This window comes from Pezoporus flaviventris, unplaced genomic scaffold (assembly GCF_033815535.1).
Source record: "Pezoporus flaviventris isolate CSIRO_AGI_PZ_B2104156 unplaced genomic scaffold, CSIRO_AGI_Pfla_v1 ptg000007l, whole genome shotgun sequence".
Classification (NCBI taxonomy): Eukaryota; Metazoa; Chordata; class Aves; order Psittaciformes; family Psittacidae; genus Pezoporus; species Pezoporus flaviventris.
This window is the reverse complement of record NW_026892555.1, coordinates 42,329,426-42,356,725: the sequence shown is the minus strand read 5'-3', so window position 1 is coordinate 42,356,725 and position 27,300 is coordinate 42,329,426. Positions and strand designations below refer to the sequence as shown.

Below are 27,300 nucleotides of genomic sequence, written 5' to 3'. Positions count from 1 at the left end.
TTCTTTGAATTTAAATAGCTTGTACTCGTGTCATTTTGAGAAATGACTTTCTTTGCCTCTCCTTGGTTATAATGGTAGGGCAGATGGATTTAACACAAGCTTAACTCTTTCCGAAAAAAGAAAAGATTTCTACAGGCTCAGATATTAATTTGGAAAAGGCAAGGACAGCTGATATATTTAGTAAGTCTTGAATTCTTGCAGTACATACATTGTGAATGAGTGCAGCAGCAAATCTTGTAGGAAGAGTAGTACTTACTCTCATAAGTGACACTTGTACCTCAGCTATTGCATTCAGCTTGTCTTTCAAACAGATTTTACATTTTTGTTTGAACACAGTTGCTTCTCTTGCAAAACCTTTCTTTCTATAGAGTATGGCACAGCAGCCTCACACAGCAGCAAGTGTATTCTGTCTTACTACCCTGATCAGCATTGAAGCTGTCAGGGACAAACTGTTCTCTAAAGCAAGGACTCAGATTAGGGGATAGGCTGTGACAAGAGAAGGTATGGATGATATCTTGGGTTATAGGGAAGGAAGAGAAATCTCAAGAAAACTTCGTCCTACCCTCTCCCTCGGGTTTTTATTTCTTGTCACTGTCTGACATTTCGCCTTCCTTTCAAAAGTTTTGTTTTTGCTAATCATGGTGCAAGGACAGTTACTTGAAACTTTTGTGTAGGTGTAGGGAGAGGTGTCACAGCTGCAGTCTGACTGGCAGTACACCTTGTGTATATGGTGATGGTGGCAGCCCTTTGATTGAGCAGGGACTGTCATCATGGGTGCTGCAGCATCCCCTGTGTCTTGGAGATCCCAGGTGAGGGTTCAGATTCTTCACAGTTGAGGTGAGAACCCGTTCTGGATCTCTCCCGTTGCCACCAAATGTAGCCCTCTACAGGTCATGTCTGTTGGATGCCACTCTTCAATAGCCATGGTGCAGTGCCTTGCGTTGGATCCACAGTGCTGCTGGAATGTGTGTAAGGGCTGAGAGAAGGTGCATGCCAGACTGTTGCTTGTTTGGACTGAGACATTTCCACAGACACTGCTAATCATATGGGGAAACACGCAGTTCTGAACAGAAACACCAAATAAGTTTAGATGCCTTAAGGTTTGAGTGAATGTGATGAGCAGGTACTGCCAATAGCACTGAATATTTAGATGCTTGTACTCCCCTTAATACTTATATGGCTAAAGTAGGCTGCTACTTACAATTTGTAAACTTGTTTTTGCACTCGCACTGTGAAAACTAAGTCAAGAACAATGACCTTTAATTTTTTACCTATGGTCTTGCATATTGTGAGCTGAAGCCATAGTGTTTAAGCTGCTGTTTGAGTAATTCCAGTATGTAGATCCACTCACATGATCCTTTTCCTGCCTATCCCAAGGTCTCCTGCAGAACCTAATTAATTTTTTAAAGTTAAATGCCCTTGTATAAGCAGCTATATCTATGCAAAGTGGATAGGAGCAACTATTTTTGTAACAGTATTTTATACTGACAGTGCTGGTGGGAAAAACTTCATTAGGGACAAAGGAAAAGAAAAGCAGCAACTCTTGGCAGGTCCCCCCCAAAACATTCAACATTCTCCCCCCTCCCAATCCATCTCTTTTCCAAAACACAAAGGCTTTCTTATCAGTTTTCTTTCTTTCCCTCTTGTTCTGCAATTTTTCAAGCATTAGCGAGAGACAGTTTCCCAGCAGATTATAAGACCTTGTGGAAATCCATTTGTCTTTAGCATACAGTAGTTGCTAAACATATATAGCTTTCAAATCCTCTCTGGGAAATAAGTGACAGAGACATTCAGCTAACCCAAACAACACATTTCACAATAAGTGCTGTACTATCAAAAGGCCTTTAGACTGAGTAGCTAAATGTCCCCTCAGTTGAGGATATTGAGGGAGCCAGGACCAGGGAATGCTGGGAAGCTTGTCATCTTGCAGTCAATGTAAATATTTGTAGATATACTGAACGGAGACTGAACTCTGCCGAACTTTTGGCTGCTGATTTAACTAGAACAATTCCTCACTCAGTTTAATGCTCAGCTAAAACAGGGACACCAAGGAGCTGTAGACCTTGTCTACTGTGCAAAGTTCCTCTGAAAACTGATTTTAAATAGATCTAATTTAACAAAAGCATATCATTAGCATGCATGCACTTCTGTCAATGCACACAGTGATTTTATTGGTTTAATTTAACTTTAAAACAGTTTAAATGTCTTTATTTCAGGGGTTAGCACTGACTGAGGCAAATAAATTTTAAAATTAATTTAAGTGGTGTCCTTTTCCAGTGTAAAGAGGTTTTATAGAGCTTTTTGTTTCACTTTATTGATCTCAGTGGCATTCTCTGAGCATACTTATAGAACTATATTTTCACAGAATGCACTTTCAAAACTACTGATTTCAGTCATTTGCACATGATTAACATTTCTGTAGTACATCTATGCTATTCTCTTATATAGTGAGATCAATATTGGCATGTAATTTTTGGATAAGCTTTTTCATATTTCACTTCTACCAAAAGTTGAAAAGAAAATTGGCTGGCCTGTGGCTAGTATGTAGAGATCTTTATTTATAACTTTTTAAGAAAAAAAAAGTTTGTATTTAAATGTAAGCAATTTCCTGCAATGCTGGGAGTTTATTTACAATGGGGCTTCTTTAAAGACAACGGAGTGAAAGAAAGATAATGTAAATAAACTGTATTTATAATGTAGTAGCAGCTCCAGGTCTCCATAGTAGTGTTTCTGCTTCTGTACAAGAATGGAAATTATGAAATTAATTTGTTCAGTTTTTCTGGCTGAATGAAGGGTACTTAAGAAGAAAAAAAGAAAGAACTACCTATTCTCAGAAAATGCATGACTAGAAGAAGCTAGATCTGAATAGCTCCAGTACTTGAAGGTGTTTATAACACAGGTAAGTAATTTTAATGACCTCTGACCTGATGATGAATCCTGACTATGCTCAGACTAAAAAAGCATCAAGCAAACCCCAAACCAACCTCCTGAGAACTATTTATATGAGATGCAATGGCCAGTCAGGGCAATAAAACAATGGTTTACAAGAAGCCCAAATAAAGCGTAGGGCTGTCCTGAGCAGGCCAGCCTGTGGTGAGTCAATGGGTAAACATTCTCAGTGCTGAAAGAGCAACAGCTGAAAAAGACGAGGGAAAATCTGTGAATAAATCCAAGCAAGCAGCACTGCTTATGTTCTCGTGCACCTTAGTCCTTGGAGTGTGTTTGAGTTGGGATTATGCTTCTCTCCCACTGCCCTTTAAGTCCTTTTAATTATCTGAAACTTGCATAGAGTAAATCCTGTTACTTGAAGAAAGGTTCTCTTGTACTGCATGTCGTTTGAGGAAACCTCCACGTTATGACTAGATTTGTTATGGTTAGATCCTTAACAATTTATTTCAGTGGGAAAACTTCCATTGAATTTAATAGCAACAAGGCCTGAGCTACATTTCCATGAATCATTTCAAGACAGTTTCTTATTCAGGGATATTGGCTTCCTACCAAATGGCTGTCATATTTAGGTTATAAGGCAGATTGTCTTCGTTCCATGTTATATCTAGTCTCTATATTCTCTCTATAGGACCCTGAAACTTGGCTATTGTAACTTTGGTGGAATAGCTCTAATGCTTTAACACATTACTACAGTGAATTACACTTTGGGAGAAAATGTTCTCACATCTCCTATAAAACAAGAATTCATGCTAGATCTATTTTACTAGTGTAGCTGCAGCTCAGTGCCTCTCCTTGAGGTAATTCTAATCATGTAAGAAAGATCTACTTGATAGAATCCATTACAAAAAGGCATTTCCAGCATGGTAAATGGAATGTCCTTGCTTGAAATTGCATTGTAAAACCGAGGGCTTTGTTGCGTTAAAAACACAAGTGTTGCACCAGGAGTGGCACCTAACAGTTAAGCAAAGCATCCTTGGGAGGCATTTGGTGAGGCTCCTTGTTGTGCAGCAGAAGAGATGCACCAGCGGTGGGGACCCTGCCTGCAGAGGTGATGCCTGGGCACGGTGTACAATTGCTGCCTAACAAGCCCATGGGTAGCACTACTACTTGGAGGGCTGTGAGAACAGTCTGGGTGGCTGGCACCACCATTCATGGGCTAGTGCACATATAGGTGCCTGGGGTTAGTTTTCTTTGCCATCTTTAGACCTTGGCTGCTGCTGGGAAAGCAGATCCTGGTAAAACTGTGTTAAGCACCCATTTAGTAACAGCCTGCAAATGGGAGAATAGGCTTAGTGCTCTGGAAGCAGATGGAAGAGGAAACATGATTTAGTGACAGCAGCCATAGGCCCACTTCAGTTCCTGGGAAAATCATGAAGTGAGTCATCTTGGAACAGATTTCTGGGCACATGAAAGAGAAGGTGGTTATCAGGAACAGTCACTATGGATTGACCAAATGTAAACAATGCCTGAATGATCCAATTGCCTTCTATGCAGAAATTAGTGGGTTTGTGGATGAGGGGTGAGCAGCGCATATAATTTACCTTGACTTTAGCAAGGCTTTCGACACTATCTTGCATCATGTTCTTGTATCCAAGATAGGATGTTACAGTTTAGAGGCTGAGCAACTAGATGATGAAGTAACTTGTTTTTCTGAGAAGCAATATATTGGTAAAAGCTTACTTTAGCCAACTCTATTAAGATGACTTGGCCTTATAACAGTCTTTCATAAAACAACTCTTTCGCCTGCTTGTCTCAACCACCACAAAAGCAAGGTTATACTTTACAGCAACAGACAGAAGATTCATTGAAAGAAATGTCAGTGACAGTGAGCAGGGAATCAGCCCAAGTACTTAGTGTGTTCTTACACCTGAAGAAGCTGTCTGATGAGAATGAAAGGTGTATAGTTGATGCAGACAATACAGACACTTTATAATCCCAGACAAAGCCAAGATCACGGAACCATTATAAGGAGCTATCCCTGGCTTTCATTGAAGTGACTGATTTGACAAAACCTAAGGATGTTTCATGGACTTCTGCAATAATGGGAAGCGCTTTCTGCGCAACAGAGCAAAACTGTAAAGTTGTGAAGATGGAAAACCTACATACCATTAAGAAACATGCTCTAGAAACTGCTGGAATGTAACAGTATTCACGTTGCTCTTATTTAAAGTTATTTGGGATTTGCACATATTTCATGTAATTCAGGAAGTAGCTATTATCATTAGTCATGTTTTTGCATTGTGTCCACTGTGCTAGGTACAGTGCTTTTAATCGAAATAGTGTATAGTATTACTAGACAAACTTAAGGCAGGCAAATATAGATTTTTACCTGGCCTATGGAGCTAGAAAAAAGGCAGGGGCTGAGCAGGAATCTACTCATTTAGGAAAAATAAAATTCTTCTGGAAGAGTGTTTTATGCAACAAACAGCAACAGTGGCATAGTTCTGACAGCAGCTCACTCTGAGCAGCATCTGTGGTTCCCACTGTGTCCCGTCTCTTGTACTGCATCAACTGGTAGCACCCAGTGAGATTAAGAATGAAAACATCCATCTCTTCGAGATTTTTAGGTGGTGTTTTTTTTTTTCACTAGTTGATACTAAGCCATTTCGTTGTGCAAGGTAAACTGCTGCTCATTTTAACTCAGAAGCAAAATGTGATTCAGAGAGGTAAATTTTTCCATAAGTTGATGTTCTGGTCCCTTGAAATGTGGATCTGTAATGAGATGGTGTTCCAAATTTTCATTGCCTGCAGTCTGTTTCATATCACTGGGGATGGGCATGACGTGATTTGATGCATATAAGACTGTTCTTTTCCAGGAGTCGTTTAAATCTGTCCCAGTTTAGAACAAGCAACTTGTTTCACAGCTGTGTAGGTGCCATATATGAAGTGCATTGTCTTCTTAGTTCAGTTACTTTTAGGCTGGTGGTCACATCACAAACCATCAGAGTAACTGGCTTGAAAAAACAATCTTGTATCTCTCAGGAGGGAGGGCAATAATTAACAGCATATGGAAAGAGTTGCTTTTACCACAGGGATGAAAGGTACATTGGTAAAACAGGATGTGGGCATATTTATGCTCCAGTTGTCTCTGTCTGTGGTTTGTCAGCTTGTGTCTGAACAGGAGATTTTGGTTTATGGTGTGTCCAGATGACAGTCAGAATAGTTAATGTAATGTATTTTTTTGAAAATAGAAAATATAAAACAAGCTTGAAACTAGAGCATTTCATTGGCTTCAGTTTTAAGAATCTGACCTACTGTAACTGCACTGGAAATTACCTCTGAATTTTGCAGAAAGTATCTTTATTTCTCATTTCACCTTACCATCAGAAAGAATGAGTACACATTTTTCAATTTGTATGTTCATATTTACAGAACCATAGAATGGTTCAGGTTGGAAAGGACCTTAAGATAATCTAGTTCCATGGGCAGGGACACTTCACACTAAACCATGTCACCCAAGGCTCTGTCCAACCTGGCCTTGAACACTGCCAGGGATGGAGCATTCACAACTTCCTTGGACAACCCATTCCAGTGCCTCACCACCCTTACAGTAAAGAACTTCTTCCTTATATCCAGTCTAAACTTCCCCTGTTTAAGTTCTAACCCATTACCCCTTGTCCTGTCACTACAGTCCCTGATGAAGAGTCCGTCTTTCTTTCCTGAAACTTTGCCTGAAAAGAACCTGAAAAGTGTTAGAAAATACTAGAAAAAAATCCATATATGATTTGTAAGCTGTCTTTGAGGGCCTATCTTTCTAGCTGCTACTGCTGCAAAAAAAAAACCCTATTGCAATGATAAGCATAAGCCTAAATTTTTCCAGAGTGCTCAACTTGAAACTATTTGATATCAGCCAAAATTCCAGAGGATTTCAGCTCAGATTAGCAGTCTTTTTTTTTAATGTGAAAAGTCATGCAGATAAATGAGTCTTATGACATCCTGTCTAGGATGACCATGTCCTGCATATGGTTGAATTTATCATGTATCTCACACAAGGAAAGACAATGCTTGATAAGCACTTTTATTGGGTAATTACATTTTTTTATATTTGCAAATAAAGCAGATTGATTTCCATCTTGAAGTAATTTACTAACACATTATAAACTCGTCAAACACTAACGTGGTGCAGTATGCCTCATTTCCTGTTTACTAAATAATCCTTTGGCTGTCTGCTTTGTGTCTTTCAGGTTGAACCTGGAATTGTTCTCTGCCAGTGATGTGATGGAGCCTGGAGTCAAAGTCCTTCACCTGAAGGAAAATGTTGCCTCCTTGGCTCAGCTTCTTGCAAGTACAAGCCACGGCGGATTCCCAGTGGTTTGCAGGCCGAAGCCAGAAGATCCAGGGGTGTTCCAGGGAACTATTAAAAGGTAAAAATGCTATCAAATTGATGTCATGTGATGTTTCTGGCCATTTATCAGATTTTTATTCTAAGCATCTGTTTGTGAAGATTATTTGGGATTGATGTGAAATTTGTCCCTACTTTCTTTAGCACAAACAGCAGGTGTCCTTTAAAGAAAGGAACTAGGTTCTTTCTAGTATAAGGTTATTGCATCAGGGATTTATTGAAACAGCACCAAATAAATGATCTTACGGGAACTGTACAAAAAAGGAAAATTGCTCTTCAAAGCCTTAAAGGTTCACTGAAACAGTAATTTAAAAGGATTTGAATCTAGTTACTCATGAAACATTCCGTGCCAGTTCAGAGCTTTCCCATTCTTTCTTCCCAGTTTTTTCATTTTATTAGTGTATGCTTTTACAGGAAATGAGTTAACATAAATAATATCACAGACAAGATAAGCAACAAAGTCACTGGAAGTAACTTGCTAGGGTAAACAAGAATTAGACTAAAGGAATCCTTGCCATACGGGGGATTCTCCCAAGGCATATAAAATCTCCTGATAAAGGAAGTATTTATGGTACTGCATTTCATATGACTACAAGGGTCAATTCACCCTTTCAGGAAGGGATCTTAACACTGTCGTTCGAGTGGTGGGTCATGAGTGGGAGAGGCAGTGACTTAATTTCCACCTTGAATATCCTAGAGGAAAGGAGAAGATGAATACTGAACTCCTACTGCATAGGAGTTCACACAGCAAAGCCCTATGAATTATGCTTCCAATAACTGTAATAAAAGCATATGGCCGGTTTTGTACTATAGTATCGTAATCTTTCATCATTTGCATGGTGTCTTTTGTCCTGAATGACTGTAGTATTCTCCATCTTTTCTTGTAGAGGTTTCTTTATCTACTTCTGGTTTAACTGCGCAGTGGTTGGGAGCTATCTGTGAGCAAACAAGGAGAAAAATATTTTCTTCTGTTGATCTGGATGGGGGAAAATGCTGTCCGTGCATCATCAGTGGGAATTTAGCTAGGACTTGTCTGCTTGCTTGATTTATAACGAATTTTCAAGGGTGACCTACGGGCAGCTGGATCACATGAACTTACCTCATAGCAGTGTGGTCAGCTGCCCTTCTGGAGCACACAGATGGGGAGGGAGTGAATATTTAATAAAAACTATGAATTTGTTTCACTCACAAGTGAAACAGTTTGAGCCTTTTAGGAAGAAAAATATCTGTTTGCAGTGACAATTGTACAGTGGAAATTGCTCGGGTCACAGTTGCTTGCCTGAGTAATGACATCACTAAGTGCAGTATCATGTACTTCTAGATGATATGTATACTTATTCCCTCATGGTGATGCTATCATAACTGTTATTAATAAGAATTGTGCTAAGGCAGTAAAGCGTAAAATTGAGTGTTTGTTTGCAGCGTGCACCTATCTGAAAGAATTGTACGGCATAGACTAGTGTGATTTTTTAGTTCTCAGCTGTCCATGGCAATAAAACAAGAAAGCACACTAACAACTGATAAAGCCAAAGATCCTTTTAAATTCAATTTAGAAGCTCATCTTTTCCTGATTAATTCACCAAATCTGCTTGCAGTGAGTGTCCCAGGCTGTTGAGGAGTATGCTGAGTTTATGGAAATACCACTGTTTCTTGTAATGCAGAGCAAAGTGGTGTGGGAGCAAGCAAAAAGTGGGGACGGAAGGCTGAGCATTAGCACATTCCAAAGACAGGCGCCTTTAGAGAAAAGCTGATGCTACCTGACAATTCTGGTAGGCTTGTGGTTTGCTTAATCCCAAGAGCCCTTTTATGATACGTTCTGATAGAGCCTTTTAAAAAGGATGAATGAAAGAGTTTGTTTCCCTATTGCTTTCAGCATAAATGAGCTGTGGTTAGGCTGCTGTGAGTAAAACCAAGATAATATTTTCAGTGGTTGACAAAGAAGCGGCAAATGGCTTTTTTGGCTACTCAGTTGCTTCCTCCAGTGAAACCCATACAGAGACATTGTCTGGGAGCAAGAATTGCATTCTGAGGTGCTCTGATAACACTCCTTCTTGCCCCAGAATGTGCCTAATGAGCCACTAGGCAAGTTTCCAAAATAAAACACTCAAGGCATGAGTGCCTTGTCCCCAGCAGGGACCATGGGCAACTTTGCTGTTCTGCTGTTCTCACCAACACCAGGAAGGGAATGCTCTGCAGCCGTCCTCTGAAACAAGCCTCCAAAAATGTGATGTGTCATGGAATTAGTGTATGCATAACCATAAGCAGTTAGGATTTGAGTTTTCCATCTTACTCATAAAATTACAGCTCTTGCAGCATGTAACTTCAGACCAAGATGGGAAATACTGCAAATTCCTTAAAGGAGAAGGGTGATATTCAACCTCCTACACTGTGAGATCCAATGTAATCCCATATGGAGGTGACATGACCACAGGCAGAAAAATGATAAGTTACTTTTCCTTCTTGTACATCAGTAATGTTAAAGTGGAGAAAATATGGCTTGCCTGGCATATTTTAAAGAAGGTGTCTTGGGGAAGGTGCAAAAAATAATTGCCATGATATTTTTCTTGAGAGTTGCCTTGGGCATGATTTATTATTGATTCTCAAAAGTGTTGGAATTTGTTTTTTTGGTTGTCATTTTTTGTACAAAAATGTTGTTATTAGATTAAAAAGAAGGGGGGAGCAAGCTAATGAAGGGAAAGAAACAATCTGCTAAATTTGCATAAAGGCAGCAGCAGCTCATAATTTTTTCATACTGTTTCTCATTTATGTGTTTTTCTGCACCATTTCTTCTCATGAAATAAGCATGGATGAAACGCTGTAAATTTGGATCAAATGTAAAAGCTATTCAGTACGTGCCCACACTTGGAAACTTCAGTGATGAGAGTTGCTGTACAACGACAAAGTGTTGTTATGTTTTGTGATACACACGAATGATTCTGACCTTATGAAAAGGTCAATGTCAGTTCTTACAAAAGCAAGGATTGTGGCCAAGCAATGTTGGCTGGAGCTTGCATAGGCCTACAAATGCAACTTAATACTGGCTTGTAGCAAACACCTAGATATTCCAATTTTATTACATAAACCCCCAACAAAGCCCTTCCTCCCTCTCCTATCTTCCAGATCTGCTTAGTAGGGCCAGGTTTTTCTCCTATTCTTTGTGATCTGTATGGTTACCCATTAGGGATCAAGATGAGATCACCAAATACATTTTTACATTGGTGACTTAAATCTGAAGCTGTTATCTTCCCCAGTTAAGTAAGTAGTAGTGTCTAAACCAAAAAGCAACTACTAAAGAGAAACTCCTTGGCTTTAAAATTGTTAAAGAGGAAGCAAATTGTAGCTGAGAAGCAAGTTTCCAAAACAAAGATCTCCTTAGAGTAATACATTTGACACTTTGCCATAGGCAGAGCTCTGTGCATTGCCTGAGAAACCCTCGCAGTTCAGTTTGAGGAACGTGTGGCTGGTGAACTTGATGCATGGCATTGATGGGGATGATTGACTTACTGTGTACAATGCAGAGAGTTGAGGGACTTGCTCCCCCCTTCATTTCTCTCACAGTAATGATGATACTTGCACATCAAAATAAAACAAGCTATTATTTTATGATTCTATTATTTTGTGCTGCAGCTGGAATGCCTCCCCTGTTTCCCCCCAGTGACTGCAGAAAGGGAGCTGGGCTGCTATTAATGTGTTAGCCCAGAGTCTGCTGAGAGCTGTAAATGTCATGGCGTAAATGTCATGCCCTCCTGGCTAGGTGGAATTCATTCTTCAGAGAGACCTGAGGATAGCACCACTGCCTGCCTTCCAAGGAGGTTTCTGCCAGAGACACTGCAGGAGGCTGTAAATGCATATTGAGGAGTTGTTGGGAGGTCCCTTGGCTCTCTCTTGCCTTGTCTGCTCCAGCCTATGGCTCCAGACCTTCCTCCATTGGGAGAAGATAGAGTTATGCTTCTGTCTAATTTCTGTGAGGAAAAAAAACTGAAAGAAGATCTATTTTTCACTGCTACATGTGTTACAATGTACTGGTGTAGGGCCATTGTGGGGCAATGAATTGGTTCTTTGACATGATGAAGAGATTAGACACATCATCACTTGTGTTTTGCTGCTCCATCTTCTTTGCCAGAGGTTACTTTATAATGTAAACCACAGTAAAAACAGAGACATGGAGAATTTGAGGAGAAAAGCCGTAGGTAATGAATTCCTTTTCCTTGGCATATAACAGGGAGGGTGATGATATCTCATGGTCATCAGCAATGTCTTTTCTGCCACACTCTATATCCTCCCACAAGTGATCACTTCCTTCCACATGTGTTGTGATGCTCATACCGTCTGATTTCTTCCACCAAAATGGATTAGAGTATGCTCTCTGTGTAGGTACTTTTTTCTGAGATACTCTTTATCCCTTATTATATGTAATTCCTGCATGTTCATGACTGATGAATACCATCTTCCTACCAGGAACTGTTCTGGGTGTTGGTGGCTTTTCTTGCCTTTACTTCATTTTTGCCAAGGAAAATGAAGGAGCTGGGTTTCTGTAGTGCAGTTAAATCCTCCAGTATTCACTGAAGAAAAGCAGGTGGATGTTGGTGTCTTGTTAGGCCAGGATCTGTCCCCTCCTTTTCCTTTGAGAAGTGGTGCAGAGAGCTGGAGTGCTGCCCAGCAATCTTAATTTCTTCCTTGAACACAGCTATGAGACAATTTTCCTGGAGAAACTACTGGGCTGACGAATACCACTGAACAGCCTGTTTGGGAATTTTACCATAACAAATAAGCCATCTTGTTCATGCCTGAACCTCTCAGATCTGTACTATACTTGGCTCTCCTGTTGTAAGGCTGAAGGCTGGGTTCCCTGTTTTTGCCTTTGCACTCTTACCTACACAGCTGTTAACCATTACTCTGCATTTTGTTTGTCTATCTTTTAGCTGAAGGTGGTTTGTTTTTTTTTCACTTGATCTAATTTGATTGGGAGAAAGTAATTATGCAGAAACCACAATGTCTTTGACTTGTGTAAGCAGACTGTGCAAAATAGATCTGTCTAAGGAGAAATGGGCAAAACTTGGTTTTCTGCTACTTCTGTACAGGAAGTGACATTTCTGGCATTGTGCCTGCATTTTTGTGTGTATTTTTTCACCTAGGAAACCCCATCTCTTCCCACCCATCAAGTTTGCTGAAACTTCAGCATTTGTGGCTGATGGAAATTGGTTTTTTTTGGCCAAAAAGAAATTTCAATAAAAATATTGTAGGTAAAGTTGTCAAAAATCCCTTTTAGTTTGCCATGTTTGTTTGAACTGTTTTATTACACATTTTGATATGCTACACAGAAGTGTATTGACTCTGTAATTGCTTTACGCAAACTAAGTTTGTTTGCTACAAGTGAAGTGTTCAGAGTGCCAAATCCCTGTTTTGGGGACAAAGCTAGGAATCTTAAGATCCTTTCAAAAAATAGAACTTTGTTCTCTAAATCAGAAATCTATTCAAAAGCTGTGGTCTTCATGTAGTTGAAAGGTTACTGAAGTTTGAGCTTTCAGAAATACTAGTGACTGAAAGCATAGCTTCCCATCTGCAGATGTTTCAAAGGTCTGATATTTTGGAAAACAGATTTTGTCCATCCTAAAATAAAAGGTAATTGCTTCTGAAGATCTTATTCTGAAAGGTCAGTCATAGCCTGCTCCCCTGTGTAATCACACAAACAGTTCTAAGTTGTGTGAGCTTTCCTAAGATTGTCCAGCTGGCCAGAGCCATGCTGCATGGGCCTGCAGAGCAGAGCATCGCCGCCCTGATGCTCCTGGTGAACCCAGTGGGGCTCCGTCCCTCACACAGAGCTGGATGTGGAAACTCACTTCAGTGAGGCTGGGAGCGCTGGTGAGAACACTGAGGGTTACATCTTTCCACTTCAGAAACTCAGGGGACATATTAAACATCCGCTTCATCAGCAGCAAACTCTCACTCAAAGGATGTCATGTCTAATGGAGCTGAACTGCCAGACAACTGCACCTGAGAGGTTTTCTGCCTCAAGTTAGTCCCCCATCCGGAGTCAGAAGAACTGCCAGTGGAGGGAGCCAAACTACATTCCTATTTGCAGTATTGATTTTGCTGCTGTTCTTGCTGTACTGCACTTTCTGCTTTCTCTGTGGTAGGAAGCCAGGTACAGAACAGTGTGTACCCATAAACCTCCTACTTGATGGTCCCTGCTTGTAAACCGGTATGGGAAGGAAGATACTCTGCCTTCCACAATCAGAAGACATGGTAGAGCAGCTGTTCCCAGTAACAATAATGACACTATTGCTGAGACAAACATTTTCATGATGATGCATGGGAACACTAAATCCAAACCACATTGTTTAGCTAATGCATGCTTTCACTCTGCTAAAGGGGAATGTCACATAACTGAAAGTAAATTGAAGAGATCAGAGTTTAGAAAATATGACAAAGTTGAAAACTTAAAGCTGTATTACACAGTAACATCCTTTAGCAGAGAAATCATTGATCCAAAGTGGTGTATGTATGTGTATTTTATGGCAGTTTTTGTTAGGTATGATTCGCCTCTGGCCAGTCCAGTGAACAGAAACTGTTGCGAGTCAGGAATGCTTTCTGCCAAGCTTTTCAGTAAAGCTGAGCATACCATATTGATATGTGCTGTGGGAAAGGAGATGTAGCATTGCGACATATCACGGATATGTCAGGCTGTAGGTAAGGTTTCTGGGATTTTTCTTTAATCTGCCCCCCAGTTGGGACTAATGAAACACTGTTCTCAAGACGTGTGCATGTGCACGTGTGCAGAGTCCACACACACTTGTTTAATAAGGCAATACCTTTGTTTTTCTTGGTAAGAGGAGAAGTACTTGCCTTCAGTAAGCAATACAGTGCAACTAGCTTAGGGACAAATGGAAAGTTAAAGATGAATTGAGACCTGGAACATTTAATTCATAAATTAATTACCAAGCTTAGCTATACCTACCTTAACATTGTGGCAGCCTTGCTGCTGGCACTCTTGAAATAACGGAGAGAGATTTGAAGCTTCTTGGAGAGCCTGTTGCTTATGGCACTGTTGTGGAGAGGTTGCTAAGTTTAGATCACAGGAATGCAAAGTTACTCAATCAAACACAGAAATCTGCAAAGTCAATGCAATAAATGGAGATAAAAATGAGATTTTGTTTCTTACTAGAGGATCATGGGTAGCTTTTCCCCTTCCTCCTCCCTATGGCTTTGCTCTAAACTCTGGGCAATGGTGATTCTACCGGGTCTGATCAAAGCTAGAAACACCTTTGGCAGTGTTTTGAAGGCTGCATCTAAACTCAGCTATCAAAGAAGAAAAATGTGGAGGGAGAGCATGTTAGGGACTTAAAAACTATTTTTAGGTGTGCAGGCCAGGGAGCTGATGGCAATATCAAAGTGCTTTTGTGATTACTTGGTTTTCATGTTAGAGAGTAGAGTCTGTCAGCACATTGTTTGTTTTTACTGTCCGGACTCCTGCTTTTGAAAAACTGATCCAGTTAATTTCAGTGATACACTATACAGTAATCTTGCCTATTAAAATAAATGGAATCCAGCACTTTCAACAAAAGCTCTTGACGTTATGATCCTCCCATGTATTGTCAGGGTCCTGGGGCACTGCAGCTTATGAATAGCACAGACAGAGGAAGGTTTATAGAGTCCATGGCAGTGGTTTTATTTCGCATCCAGAGTGCAAAAACTTCCTTCCAAAGAACAACATTGTATGATACTTTTAAAATTAGTAGGTCTGTTTGGCCACACAAATAGTTGTGCAGGTGCTGTAGGACTTTGTGACAGAGCACTTTGGAGGGAAAACTGGAGTGTTGCAGCGGCTGTGTGCTAACTCAAAAAGCCAAATTAAAAACGTATGCAGCCTCGCATGTGGGTGGCTTTCAGGCAAGTGCAGAGTGTTGTTAAATGTTGAAATCAAATATAGGCATGGGAAAAACTGGTGTGTGAATGGAAAGACTGATCACATCCTTGTCCTGTCGTTTAAATGTGTGGTAGGCTCCTCTGAAATTGAAAATCTGCCTGGTAACAAGCCAGCTTGTAGGGAAATACAAATCTGAGCCCAAGACTTCATCCTTCTCTAAAATCTAGCCTTTGTGTAGGTTTGAAATACTAAGTTTGCATTTACAATTTATTAGCAGCTGCCATTGCATTTTCACGTTGAGGCTGTGGTCTTACTGTCTGCTCATTCGCCCCAGTGCCCATAAAGCCAGACAGCTGGCTACTTAAGTAATGAATTAACCTCAAAACACAGCCCTGAGGTGGAAGAAATCCCTGTTTTGTAAATCTGAAAATGGAGATCTAGAGAGTAAATATTTATTCAATAAATTTTGAAATGCTGTGGCGTGGACAGGATTTGATGTTTTTTCTGGAAAACCTCAGTCCCATACTTGATAATGACCTTTTTATCATCTTGTAGGTAGAATGCCACAAATTCATGCAAATTTTGTTGTTCTTGGTGTGATAAGCAAACAGTAACGCTTAACCTGAAACAACCCTGTAATCCTGAGGCTTTGTTGTGTAAAATGAAGATTTGGTGGATTTTAAGAAATAGTTCCCGGCATATGATGATCTAGTCCTTATCTACTGTCTAGCTCACCAAATGCAGAATACTCTTTTTTTTACAGTTAAAAAAGGCACAGAACTATTTGAAGTCAGGAAAAATGACTGAGTTGGATTTTGGCCAAAATGTTAGATTAATCAGATCAAGAAGAAAAACAATGCAGGTACTTTTGGTGGATTAATGAAGAAGAAATAGGCCTAAAGCTTTCTGAAGCAAGCTAAAGTGGATGCTTCAGGTTCCCTAATCCTGCTTCCTTTCCTTGCCCGCTGTGTAGCTGTTTTATCCATTCAGTTTGGAAGAGTCCTGCCCTGAATGCTTTTGCCAGTGACACCACCTTTTAATCTTCCTTCTGTTCATTTGCAGCTACTTTGGAGCTGCAGTTCCTTTTATGTCACTCCCCCAGTATTTAGAATTTATAGTTTCCTCAGATAATTGGCCATCTTGACAACAAGAGTGACACAATCAGCTGTCAGATACTTTTCATTCCTGACTCCCATGCCAAATCTGACATGTGGATATTGGGATAATAATGTGTTATCTTAATTAGGTGTATCTTCATGATGCATGCTTTATAACAGATAGAGCATATGAAACTTCTGCAATGCCTTGCCAGGGTATCTTTGAAATGATATTCCCTACTTAAGTGTTTTCTTCCTTCTTAAATAAATAAAGAGTAAACGAACAATTGCAGAGTCCAAGTCTGAATCCTAGCACTTCCTGTTAAAACTCACAAAATAGTGCAAGAAACATGTTTCATCTGCTTTCTAAGGCTTGATGATGTGATAGGAAGGATGTTGTATGTAACATCAAAGAGTGATGTTGTTATACCTCTGAAACATGACTTCTGGAAGTCCAAGTGAAATAATGTATATTCATTTTTCTCCTGTATATGGCAGTTTTTAATAGGCTTGGATTCTTATCAGAAATGTTCCAATGATTTCCTTCATTGTGTTTGTGTGTGCTCTGTTTTTTTGACCATCCAAATTTCTCTCACACCTCCCAAAGCCCTGTTAAGTGACTCCCTGCTGGGTTTAGTTAAGAGTGGTGCTGGGCAAATTGCAAGCTGACAAAACTGGCCAACAAACCCTTGCTGATGAGCAAATGTTTCTGCTCTTTCAGCTCCTGCTGAATGTTGCTGTTTTTTTTAATTCCAGCCCATGATGTTCAAGTGGAAAATGGTGAAGTCTGGACTATGGACAAGCTGTACAGTGTTTTGGACCTGAATACAGAGTCTGGCAAAGGATCAGGGTGGATTATAACTTTCACACTTGATGTCTATATATTCATGTTAGGATTAAAGTCATGAGAGTACTCTTGGCCCAGTGATCATCCTTGAAGTCTACTTCTTGGAGTTGTACATGATGATCTAGGAGCTGAATTTAGATCTGTGTATTTATATCTCACTTAAAATAATTGCAGACCTGTTTGCAAAGGACCATAAAATGTGAACCTTTAGATAGCCCTGCAGAACAAGGTGTGTAATGCAACAAAGGTAATTCACAGAGCATGACTGGATTTATTTCTTCGCTATGTCCTCTGCCGCAGTGAATATATTATGAATATATTGTGTTTTATTCCCTTTCATTCCTCCAAATGTAGCCTGAGGAGAATTAGATCTTGCATGTTGCAGCATGCCTATACTGTTCTTACTGTGTTTTCATCATTGTCCTCCAACCCAAGTCCATTAATTGCCTATGCAACATGTCCTTATGCTGGCATGCACATGGCAAGAGGCTTAGTGAGCCTTAGTGAGCCAGTGACTTTCCCAGGAGGAAAGATGTGAGCCCAGGGCAAAGTATTTACTCAGTAGAGTTCTCTCAGCCGTTAGCTCTGCTGCTGTGTTTTGCTTTCTTTAGTAATCTGAAAGAGATTTTATGAGAACTGAAGCCAGTCAGGTATTAAATTGAGACAATAGTTATGAATGATACTGAATTCCTTGTTTATCCTATGAATGGGATGTGCTTTAAAGGTGGGAGCAGGTGGCAGTCTCCTAGTATTCTTGGCTGTGCCACTGATTTTCTTCAGAACTGATGTTTTCCCTGAAGTTATATTCGTGCTTAGGTCTCGACCTGTACAAGGATGATACCTATATCCCAGCCAAAGGCATACTTACTTATAAATCCTCTTGAGAACTTTAGGTGAGAGACCAAAGCCATGTCAGCATTAACAAAATGCAGATTCCAAGACTGGATCTACAGAGTGAAACAGCTGGCTGTTTCACGAGAAAGGAGACTGCTCTACAATGCTAACCAACAGGAGGTGGAAGTGATAGGATAGTTTCCTTCAATTGTGTGTTCCAGATCAGAACTCAGATGTGGAGGTTGATGCTCTCAGAGCATCTTGATTCTAAGTTGGAGAAAAGTTGAATTATATAAAAGACCCAAAATATGTGAAACTGCAGTTTAATGTAATACTTTGGAAACTAGTTTAATATTACCTCTTGGTGTGTGAGGGCTCAATGGTATTTCATAATAAGCTTACTGGGTTTTTTGTACTCTTTACAGTTTTGACTCAGCTTCATCAAATGCAGGACAAAGAAGTATAGAATAGTGAAAGGGAGACTGTTTGGAAAGAAAACAATAGAACAGCAAAGCCTGCTGATTAGGCCAGCAAATGGGAATATAGGGGAGCTGGGTGTACAGGTCTGTGTTTATTCAGCATGGAACCCCTCCACAGGAGAAATTAAGTCATGCCATACATAGCCACTAATGTGCTTGTTATGAAGGAAAGTGTAGAGAAAGCCCTTGAACCTGCTTCTTCCATATCCTCTCCCTAGGGAGGGCACTAACCACCAGCTTTTGGATCTGGCAGGCATGTTGTCTTAGCGTTAAGTTCTCTGCTGTGGAGTGTTAATCCCACCTTGAAGCAGGCTAATCTTTCCCAGGAGACATTATGTTAAAACTAGTAAATTCCTAGAACAAGTTTTGGTTTGAACAGATCAATATTTTCAGATACAGTAGTATTTATTTAAAAAATACCCAGTTTATACTTGGTGTTCCAGTCACAAAAGCCACTTTGTACCTCAGCTGTATTTCTCTGATGCCCTAATGAAAATTGTGTGACTGCTCTCCCCTGAGTCCCTCAAGCACATCATTTAGCAGTGTGTTGCTTATCTTTGTACTACTGTAGTAGCTCCTAGTTGTGATCATAGACGACGGCTAACACAATGTTAAGTATGTTGCAAAATAAGAAGCTTTGTGGTGGTCTCCAAGGTGTTTGTTATCTAAATGTATATTAAAAGGTTGGAAGTGGATAGTGTGGATGAAGTGTGTGTGTATTTATCAAGGAAACACTAAGCTATAAATGATAATTTTAGATATATTGCTTGTCAAGGCTTTTTGTACAGTGTAGAAGGGGAGAACTCTAAGGAAAGATTTGAAATAATATAATAATTGATAAAAGTATCAATTTTCACATGATTAAGCAAGAATATTAATTGTCTTAACTCTAGAGTGCAGTACTGTAAGAGAAGGTTTTGCTAATGATTTAAAATACGACATGAATTTTTTGCAGACCTTGTGTTTTAATGTAGATGTTACTTAAGAAGGACGTGGGAAGGAACAACAGGCTATATACTTATATTCAGATAATTGTATTTGCTCATTATTAGTATCTTGTTGCGTGCAAACCAGACAGTGCATGAGCTGGTACTTCCAAGCAGGTTGAGTGAGATCAAGAACAACCTGTAGGATAGATGGTATCTGTCAATCTAATTAGCCAAACTTAAAGCAGAAAACAGCAGTGTGATGCTGCTGTTGCTGATGGAAATTTAGGAAGGTGAGATATGTGATCAGCCCACTAATACTCTAGAATCACAGAACACCTCAAGTTGGAAGGAAACCGTAAGGATCACAGAGTCCATTTACCTCTTCCTCACAGCACTATCTAAAACTAAACCATATGACTAAAAGCACCATCCAGATGCTCCTTGAACTCTGACAGGCTTGATGCCATGACCATTTTTCCTGGGGAGCCTGTTCCAGTGACTGACTGCCTTTTCAGTGAAGAAGTTTTTCCTAGTGTCCGACCCGAGTTTCCCTTGGTGCAGCTTCATTCCTATCGCTGGTCACCAGAGAAAGAAGATCAACACCTCCTTCTCTGCTCCCCACCTTGGGAAGTTGTAGACTGCAATGAGGTCACCCCTTGGCCTTTTCTTCTCTAAACTGGACAAACCCAGGGACCTCAGCTACTCCTCATAAGTCTTGCCCTTGCGTTCTTTCACCATCTTTTTCGCCCTCCTCTGGACATACTCTAATAGTCTGATGTTCTTCTTATACTGATGTGCCCAAAACTGCCCACAGTACTTGAGGTACCATCATATATCTGATGCTAAAGCATTCTGTGCTTGCTTTTTAAAATTTGTCCCTTATAATGACTGTAGTCCTCTACTCTAACCTTAGGTTTGAGCTGTGCATGTTGCTGGAGAATGAGCACATCTTTGAACCAGAGGCAAATGACGAGTCTTTCTCCTCCTCTCATCTTCTCTCCTATGAGAAGGTAACCTTTTTTCTTTCAGTTCTTTCCTTGTTTAATCAACATGTATATTGGGTGATTTAGGATGAATTCTCCATGAATGAAGAAACATAATATATGTGATTGAGATAAAGAAGTGGTCAGATACAATTTAAATTACAGGATGACCAGAAACCTCTCAGGGACAGCTGTCATAAACTGTAATGCCACTCAGAATCTGGAAGTTCTGCAAGGCTGCTGGCAAAGAGTTCCCTTGTTCAGATAGGCTGTTCCAGTCCTCTCTCTCAACTTCTCTATGGATAGCAGAATCATTATAATATTTAATTCTGTATGGCATTGGCACCTCTCTGAATGATGAGTGTTTATAAAAGCTTTCAAACTTGAAAAGCATGTAGCATTCTTTTCTTTGATAGATGACTAAACGATTTCTAGGAATAGTAAACATTAAGTGCGGTAGAAGAAAATCATGTGTTATCAAGGCAAGACTGGTAATGTGTAGTTTTGAGCTTTATACAGGCACAACTGGAAAGTCATCATATATTACTGAAACTTGGTCTGCACATGTGAATCCGGCTGACAAAAGAATGTTGATGTCAACTATGTATGGGATGAGGTGCCAAGACAGAAATAGGTACCACTATGGAAGAGGGCTGAAGCTCAAGCTGATGGCTGATACCAGTTTTGTTGCATTTTTCTGCACTATGTTATCATGTAATTACCACTTAGCGTGTGAATCTTCACAGTGTGAAAAACCTCACCCCTAAGCCAATATAATTTACATTGTCTTAATAGAGATACAGTTACACTAAGGGGGGAAAAAATCTTTTTGTAAGTAAAGACTGTTTTATTTTAGATTGCTAATTTAAGCCTTATTGGCAAAAGAATGTATAAAGTTTGTACAAGTTGTGCCAGTGTAGCTCTGCTAGAAAACTTTCTCTTAGGAGTCAAACTGGGAAGCTTTTGAACCTTGAGTTCTAATGTGCAGCACAGAAAGAAAGAGAAATGGATTGTTGCCTATTCCAGATAACAGTAGAGAAGCTGCCCAATCTGTCGCGCCTAACCACACTGCTGAATCGCTACGCTACAGATCCCCAGTATCAGCAACTCTTCATCAATCTGGTAAGACTGAAGCCAACTCTAAAAACAAACATTTCCTCCATGAACAATGTGTTTGTTATATTTTCTCATTTGTTTATGATGGCTGTGTCAGCCGCACTGATTTACATAAACACTGCCAATCCTGGGACGTTACATTCTCAACAAAAGTAGCTGAGTACAAACAGCATTCCCAAGTTTTAATTCATATTGTATAAACTAAACAGATGTTGATAAAATGAGCCAAAAAGAAAATACAACAAAGGAGACCATTTCAAGGAAGCTTTCTGATTAAAATACATTCCAGATTGACAAAATGATACAATGTTAATGGAATAGATCATTTAAATGTCATTATTTGGCTCTTATAGTCATATAAAGCAAATATAAAGCAACACTTTTGAGATTTTAGGCTCCATTACGGTACAGTGCCTATACATCAACTTATAAATAAAGCTATATTTCTTTCCCCTTTCCTCCTTTTTTTTTTCCCCTTTAATCCCTGCTATGACATCGCCACATTTATTTCCTAAATACTTTACTAAAATACTGGGTCCAAAAGCAATAATGTGTTTGGTATACTGAATAAGGCCTAAAATAAATATGTTATAAACAAAATAAATGTAGTTTCTGCCTCAGTGAATTTTCAGTCTACAGCACTGAAACTGAGGTAGGGGGACACTAGGAAATCCACGCCAGTGAGCTCAATTCAGATGGATTTTATTAAAAAAGATATAAAGTCTGCTCTGTTTACTTATGTGTAAATAAGATGGAACTGCATTTGAGATCCATCTAGCCTGAATTCTTTGCTTTATATAGCTAGAATATAGGTAGAAGGAGAGATAAGTTATAAAACCCACAATGCTCCTAATATCCATTATCTGGTTTGGTTTGAAAGTTTTCTTTCAATAGATGGGGAAACAGAGGTAGAGAGAGGACACATAACTTTCCAAAGTTCAGGAAGTCATACATGGGAGTAGAAGCCAGCTCAGCTGAGACCCAGTCTAGTTCTCGTGCCACTGGGCCACAGAGCTTTTTTGTGATGGGAAACCTATTGCACTCAACTAAGTTTCACATTGACACCTAACTTTTTAGTACCTGATGTGATTCCTGAAGTTTAGTATCCCTTCCAACAACTTATTATGACTCATGAAAGCTCTGGTTCTGATATACACAGAAAGAGCCATTGTGAAGTTTTTGGGTGTAGTGATTTCCTGCGGCAGTGAGCTCTGCAGAAGAATTATATGTGGTATAGAAAGAGGAAACCTTTTTACCTTTATTTTCTTTTCCCCTTTTATGTCTTTGAATGTTTCATCAGTCATGTAAATGAAAGAGGGAAAAGAGATGTGTCCCTCTATACTGTGCACTTATTTATATTATTTTGTCTTTGTTTCATTCTTCCTCTGTCTGGGGAAGGATACACTTGGGAAGCATAATACACCTTCTTTGACAGAACTGACCAAGACATAAGAATTATATTGGAGAATTATGTTAAAAGTAAAAACTAAGTGAACACCTACATAGGCTATAAATTCCAGCCTGGTTAACAATAAAATGGTATTTAGCCCTGTTCCTATCAAGAAACAGTTATAGCCCTCATAGTTTTCAGTGACCAGTGTTTAGCACTTGTAGGCACTCTTCTCAGAAGCCATGATTGCTTTCTTTGTCCTCTTCCTCTCAGTCTATGTCTCCATGTGAATTGACTTTTATAAGCATTTATTGCAAAATATTACAGGATGTCATAAACGGTTGTGTAATGAGATAGCAGCTATAAAATATCTTTAGACTTAATAAACATCGGGGTCACTGACTATTTCCAAGTAAAAACTCAGACCATATCAATGGAACTCAACTTTGCTTGTCTAGCCTGTGAGATTTGGGTACATTCCAGTTGCCATAGTTTATTTAGAGTGAACCTGATGGTTCAGAATTTTTTTTTTTACTATGGTATTTCCTGATGGTTTAGATATAATTGGGGATGGAGAACAAGGAGAGAAGAACTAATGTTCTTACTGACTCCTGTGCTTCAAGCATGCAACCACTCTGTCTGGCCTCCTTCCTCTGCCTCTCCCTCCCACCCCTGTGGCAGGGATGCACATATGCTTTTGTGTTCTCCCTATGTCTTCTCTCTTTGCCTTACAGGAGCCATATATAAACAGATCTGCAATGTCAGTCCAAGCTCATTTCTCACTGCAACGCACCTACATCATCTTTCGCACACTGGGGCTGCGCCACCTCACTGTTGTTGATCCGCGGAACCAAGTGGTCGGGGTAATCACCAGGAAGGACCTGATGCCTTTCCCACTGGAGGAGAGGCTCAGGCTCCAGCTGGCACCACAGAGCCCTGATGTGGGTGAGCAGCCCCTGGATTCAAGGCCATGGATGTGTTCTTAGGCTTTGTTACTTCCTTTTGAGCCCATGTTCTTCTACAGGAAAATATAATCAGAGCTTTTCTACTTGATCCTTTCTGGAGGAGATGCTTAAAAGCTTTTGTATCTAGACATTCAGGATTTTAGCCCAGAGCTATGTCTCTTCAGCTGTTTCGTGACTGCAAAATTCATTAATTTAAATGCTTGTGACACAAAGTAAGAATTTATATGTTTATCAAAGATGTACATACAATTAGATGAGAAGGATGGATGTTATGAACAATTTTGTCACACTTTGTCTATACTTCCCAATGAAAAAATGTCATAATCATTAGCAGCAGTTACACTGGCAAACTAAATCTTCAACCTTTGAGTATCTGCACGTTAAAAAGGAAAATCTTTACATATCAGCTTTTTTTATGTTGAAATAAGTATGTTTAACTGAGAGGAAATACTACCTTGAGAGAGGTTGGCAACTGAAAAGAACAAGGGATTTGCCCTTCTTATTGGCCTATCTGTAATAGAAATTGAAAGAGAGAATTGTGTGTAAGAGAAAGGTATTGACTGTGGGGCTCCTGCCAAGTTCCCATCACACTTCCCATTGACAGAGACTTAACATGCTTTTCTGTTGCCTACATTTCTTTGAATTTCTGCAGCTCCTAGAATAGGCTCTCTTTCTCTCCTTCCACCTGATACAATAACATTTTAAGTTAAGTTCATGTGCAGTGAAGTATGGAGAAATTCTAATAATGGAGAAGCAACATGATAAATTGTGGGAGTAGTTTTTGTGTATACAGCAGCATATTTCCAAACTGAGCACAAATTAAATAATTCTTCATTATTTTGGAGTCAATGTTTGAAACCTTGGAAAGTGTTGTTTGATAATAAATGAATGTGAAAAATCTTTTGGATAAAGAAGCTTCTAAATTCCCTTTTATGACTTTGTAATTGATGTTTAATTTTGTTCTATTAAATGCCAGAGGGATTCCCACAGATTTGGATATTAAAATCAAACATATATGAAGGAATCTGCCACTAATGTTGTTCTAATGAATACTGAGGAAAACGAGTAATAATTTACTGATTATAAAAACTTGCCAAAATTCCTGGAAGTGAATTTTTGGTATTTGAAATCATGCAGCTTTGAGTCCCCTATGAATAAAAGATTTGTTGGATTTTCTCCTCTCTCTGCTAGATCTTGTCTTTATTATTGATAATGCTGCTTTTGTAGCACCACAGAGAATGCACAGCACTTTAAAACTTGTGTGTCCAGGCAATGCAAAAAGGTGGCAGGCCAAAAACTTAATGAAGGTACCTAAAAAAGGCTCTTTAAATGGTCAGTTAAATTATGTCATACGCAGGGTGAGAAACGCTTTGCAAATCATGCATCCAAGAGACACGGAGGTGGATGTTTATTTATATCCTGTTAGAATTAGTAATCTTTTGTTCATTAGTAGACTAGTAAGATTGCCACTATTGAGCTATGCCTCACCTACCTGAAAAATGTGAAGCTTTTCTTGAAGGACTTAGGGTCTGTGTGCTAGAACAAGAGATCTAATTTAGAAACCCCATGTGATTTCCCCTTAAGGCAGTGAGAATCTCTTCTCTTGATAACCAAATGTGAATAAACTTGCCATGAATTTGCATTTTTGGTTCAAAGCCCGTTGCTGATTTCCTTTTCCTTGATTTATTGAGTACACAAAGTATCACCCTTCTAAGACCTGAGTAATGTAATTTCTTTTTGCTTACAGTGTCTGTGGCTAAATGACTCAGTGCAAACTGTAGTTGGGGAGTACTTTGCAGAGACAGCCAGGAAATCTGTAACTTGTTACACAACTTTGAACAGGTCACTTAAATGCTTGGCATTATCATTTACTCCACCTTTAAAGTTGGAACAGTGATATAGATCCACCACAGTTACTGTGAAGAGTATATGTGAAAGACATTATGGGAAGATAAACTATTTATTATACATTTTGTGCAGGCCGGTTGTAAAAAGCAGTGTGGGATTGGTTTCCCCTGCCCCCTGTCAGTAACAAGTGTAATTTCTAAGGAAAAGTTCACACACAATTTTCATGGAACTTCTCATAAGTGTGTTGTGAGTTGGGTGCGGGAAGGCAAACCGCATTTTTCCATACATTGTTATGTAGTTCCATTGCTAGATGAGGGGTTTTTGTTTGTCTGTTGGTTTTCTGTTTGTTTTGTAATATCTGTGTGTTTGGGAAGACGCACAAAAGAGAATTCCTCCCAGGACTTTCTGAAACAAGTGGCTCCCTTATATGCTGGACTCCAGTGACAAATCCATCTCATTACAAACCATAATGGCATAATGTGTCTAGGAAAGTGAAACCAGATGAAATTTGTAGGAAGCTTTTCATTAATCTGTGATTCTCATGATCCTTACATAGAAGAGGTCTCCAAGGAACGGCAGTAAAAAGGAGTCATATCATTTGACTCTTTGGCAAAAGATACTTTTGTTTTTCTTCTTGTCTGCTTATAGTGAACAGTAAATGTTCTGCTATTTCTTTGTATGATTTGAACTAAAGACTGGATAGAGCAAAGATACTATTTTTGATATACAGTTTGCTTATGAATTTTCACAACTTCTGTTCACAAATCTCTGTGACAAAGGGCTTCCCAACAAAATTCAAGTCATGGCATTATTTTTGGTTTATGCTTTGCATCTGCACCTCTTTCATCCTCCTTTATGATGTGTTTTCCAAGCACTTCTTTCTCTCTTTAACTGAAATATGGCATAAAACTTAGGCAGACTGAATTTTAGATCTAGATTTGAAGTACAGCCACACAAAATTCCCCGTCAATTAGAAAAAATGCTTTCACATTAGAAACATTCAGCCATCTGTGCATTATATATTGCTGTGAATGCGCATAAACTGTTGTGAGAAGGCTTTTGTGGTATGCAGCTTTAATGTATGGTTTTACAGGTACCCTGTAATGTCTATGTGTTTATACTAATGTATGTAACATTAGTGGTGTTTTTCCTGTCATGTGACGCTTGCATACTTTGGAATTAATTGCCTAGTGTTTTTAAACTGCCTGGTTCACCACCCTGTGGAACCTTTTAACATCTTCTTGTTTTCCAGCTGGTTCTGGAAACAACGGGATCTTGTCTTATAATCACATTTGTTTCCTGACCATGAACAGAAAAGCCTAAAGGAGGGAAGACAGATGAAGAAATTCTTAGTATCTACTTTGTATAAAAATTATGTTTTTAAGGATGCAGGGAGCAACACTGCTAAAGGTGCTAGTAAAAAAAGAGGGTCTACCTTACCTCAAAGCTGAGATAGCCTTGAGCCAAAATGCTAAAGCTGAATGGAAATGTAACTAGCTGTACTCTGCAAGAAAACCTGCCTGGAAAATCACTGATGAGGAAGTGCTGCAGAATGTTACTGTTGTCTCTGCTGTCCCTTTTCACACAGCTTCAGTTCACAGAGCTGTCAGTGTACCTCTGGTGATCATGAAATCACTTAATGAAATGAAGTGTA

The 27,300-nt window shown here is 39.4% G+C and overlaps 1 protein-coding gene across 1 annotated transcript in view; it reads left to right on the top strand.

Moving 5' to 3' along the window:
• Positions 1-24,698, top strand: part of LOC133266861 (chloride channel protein C-like) — a 76,040-nt gene extending 51,342 nt beyond the window's left edge. The window contains exons 13-16 of the mRNA XM_061448516.1: positions 7,134-7,313; positions 20,258-20,354; positions 21,354-21,449; positions 23,568-24,698. Of these exons, the coding sequence (XP_061304500.1) occupies positions 7,134-7,313; positions 20,258-20,354; positions 21,354-21,449; positions 23,568-23,819 (625 nt within the window). The 3' untranslated portion in view covers positions 23,820-24,698. The remainder of the gene's footprint in view (positions 1-7,133; positions 7,314-20,257; positions 20,355-21,353; positions 21,450-23,567) is intronic.
• Positions 24,699-27,300: the final 2,602 nt, after the last annotated feature.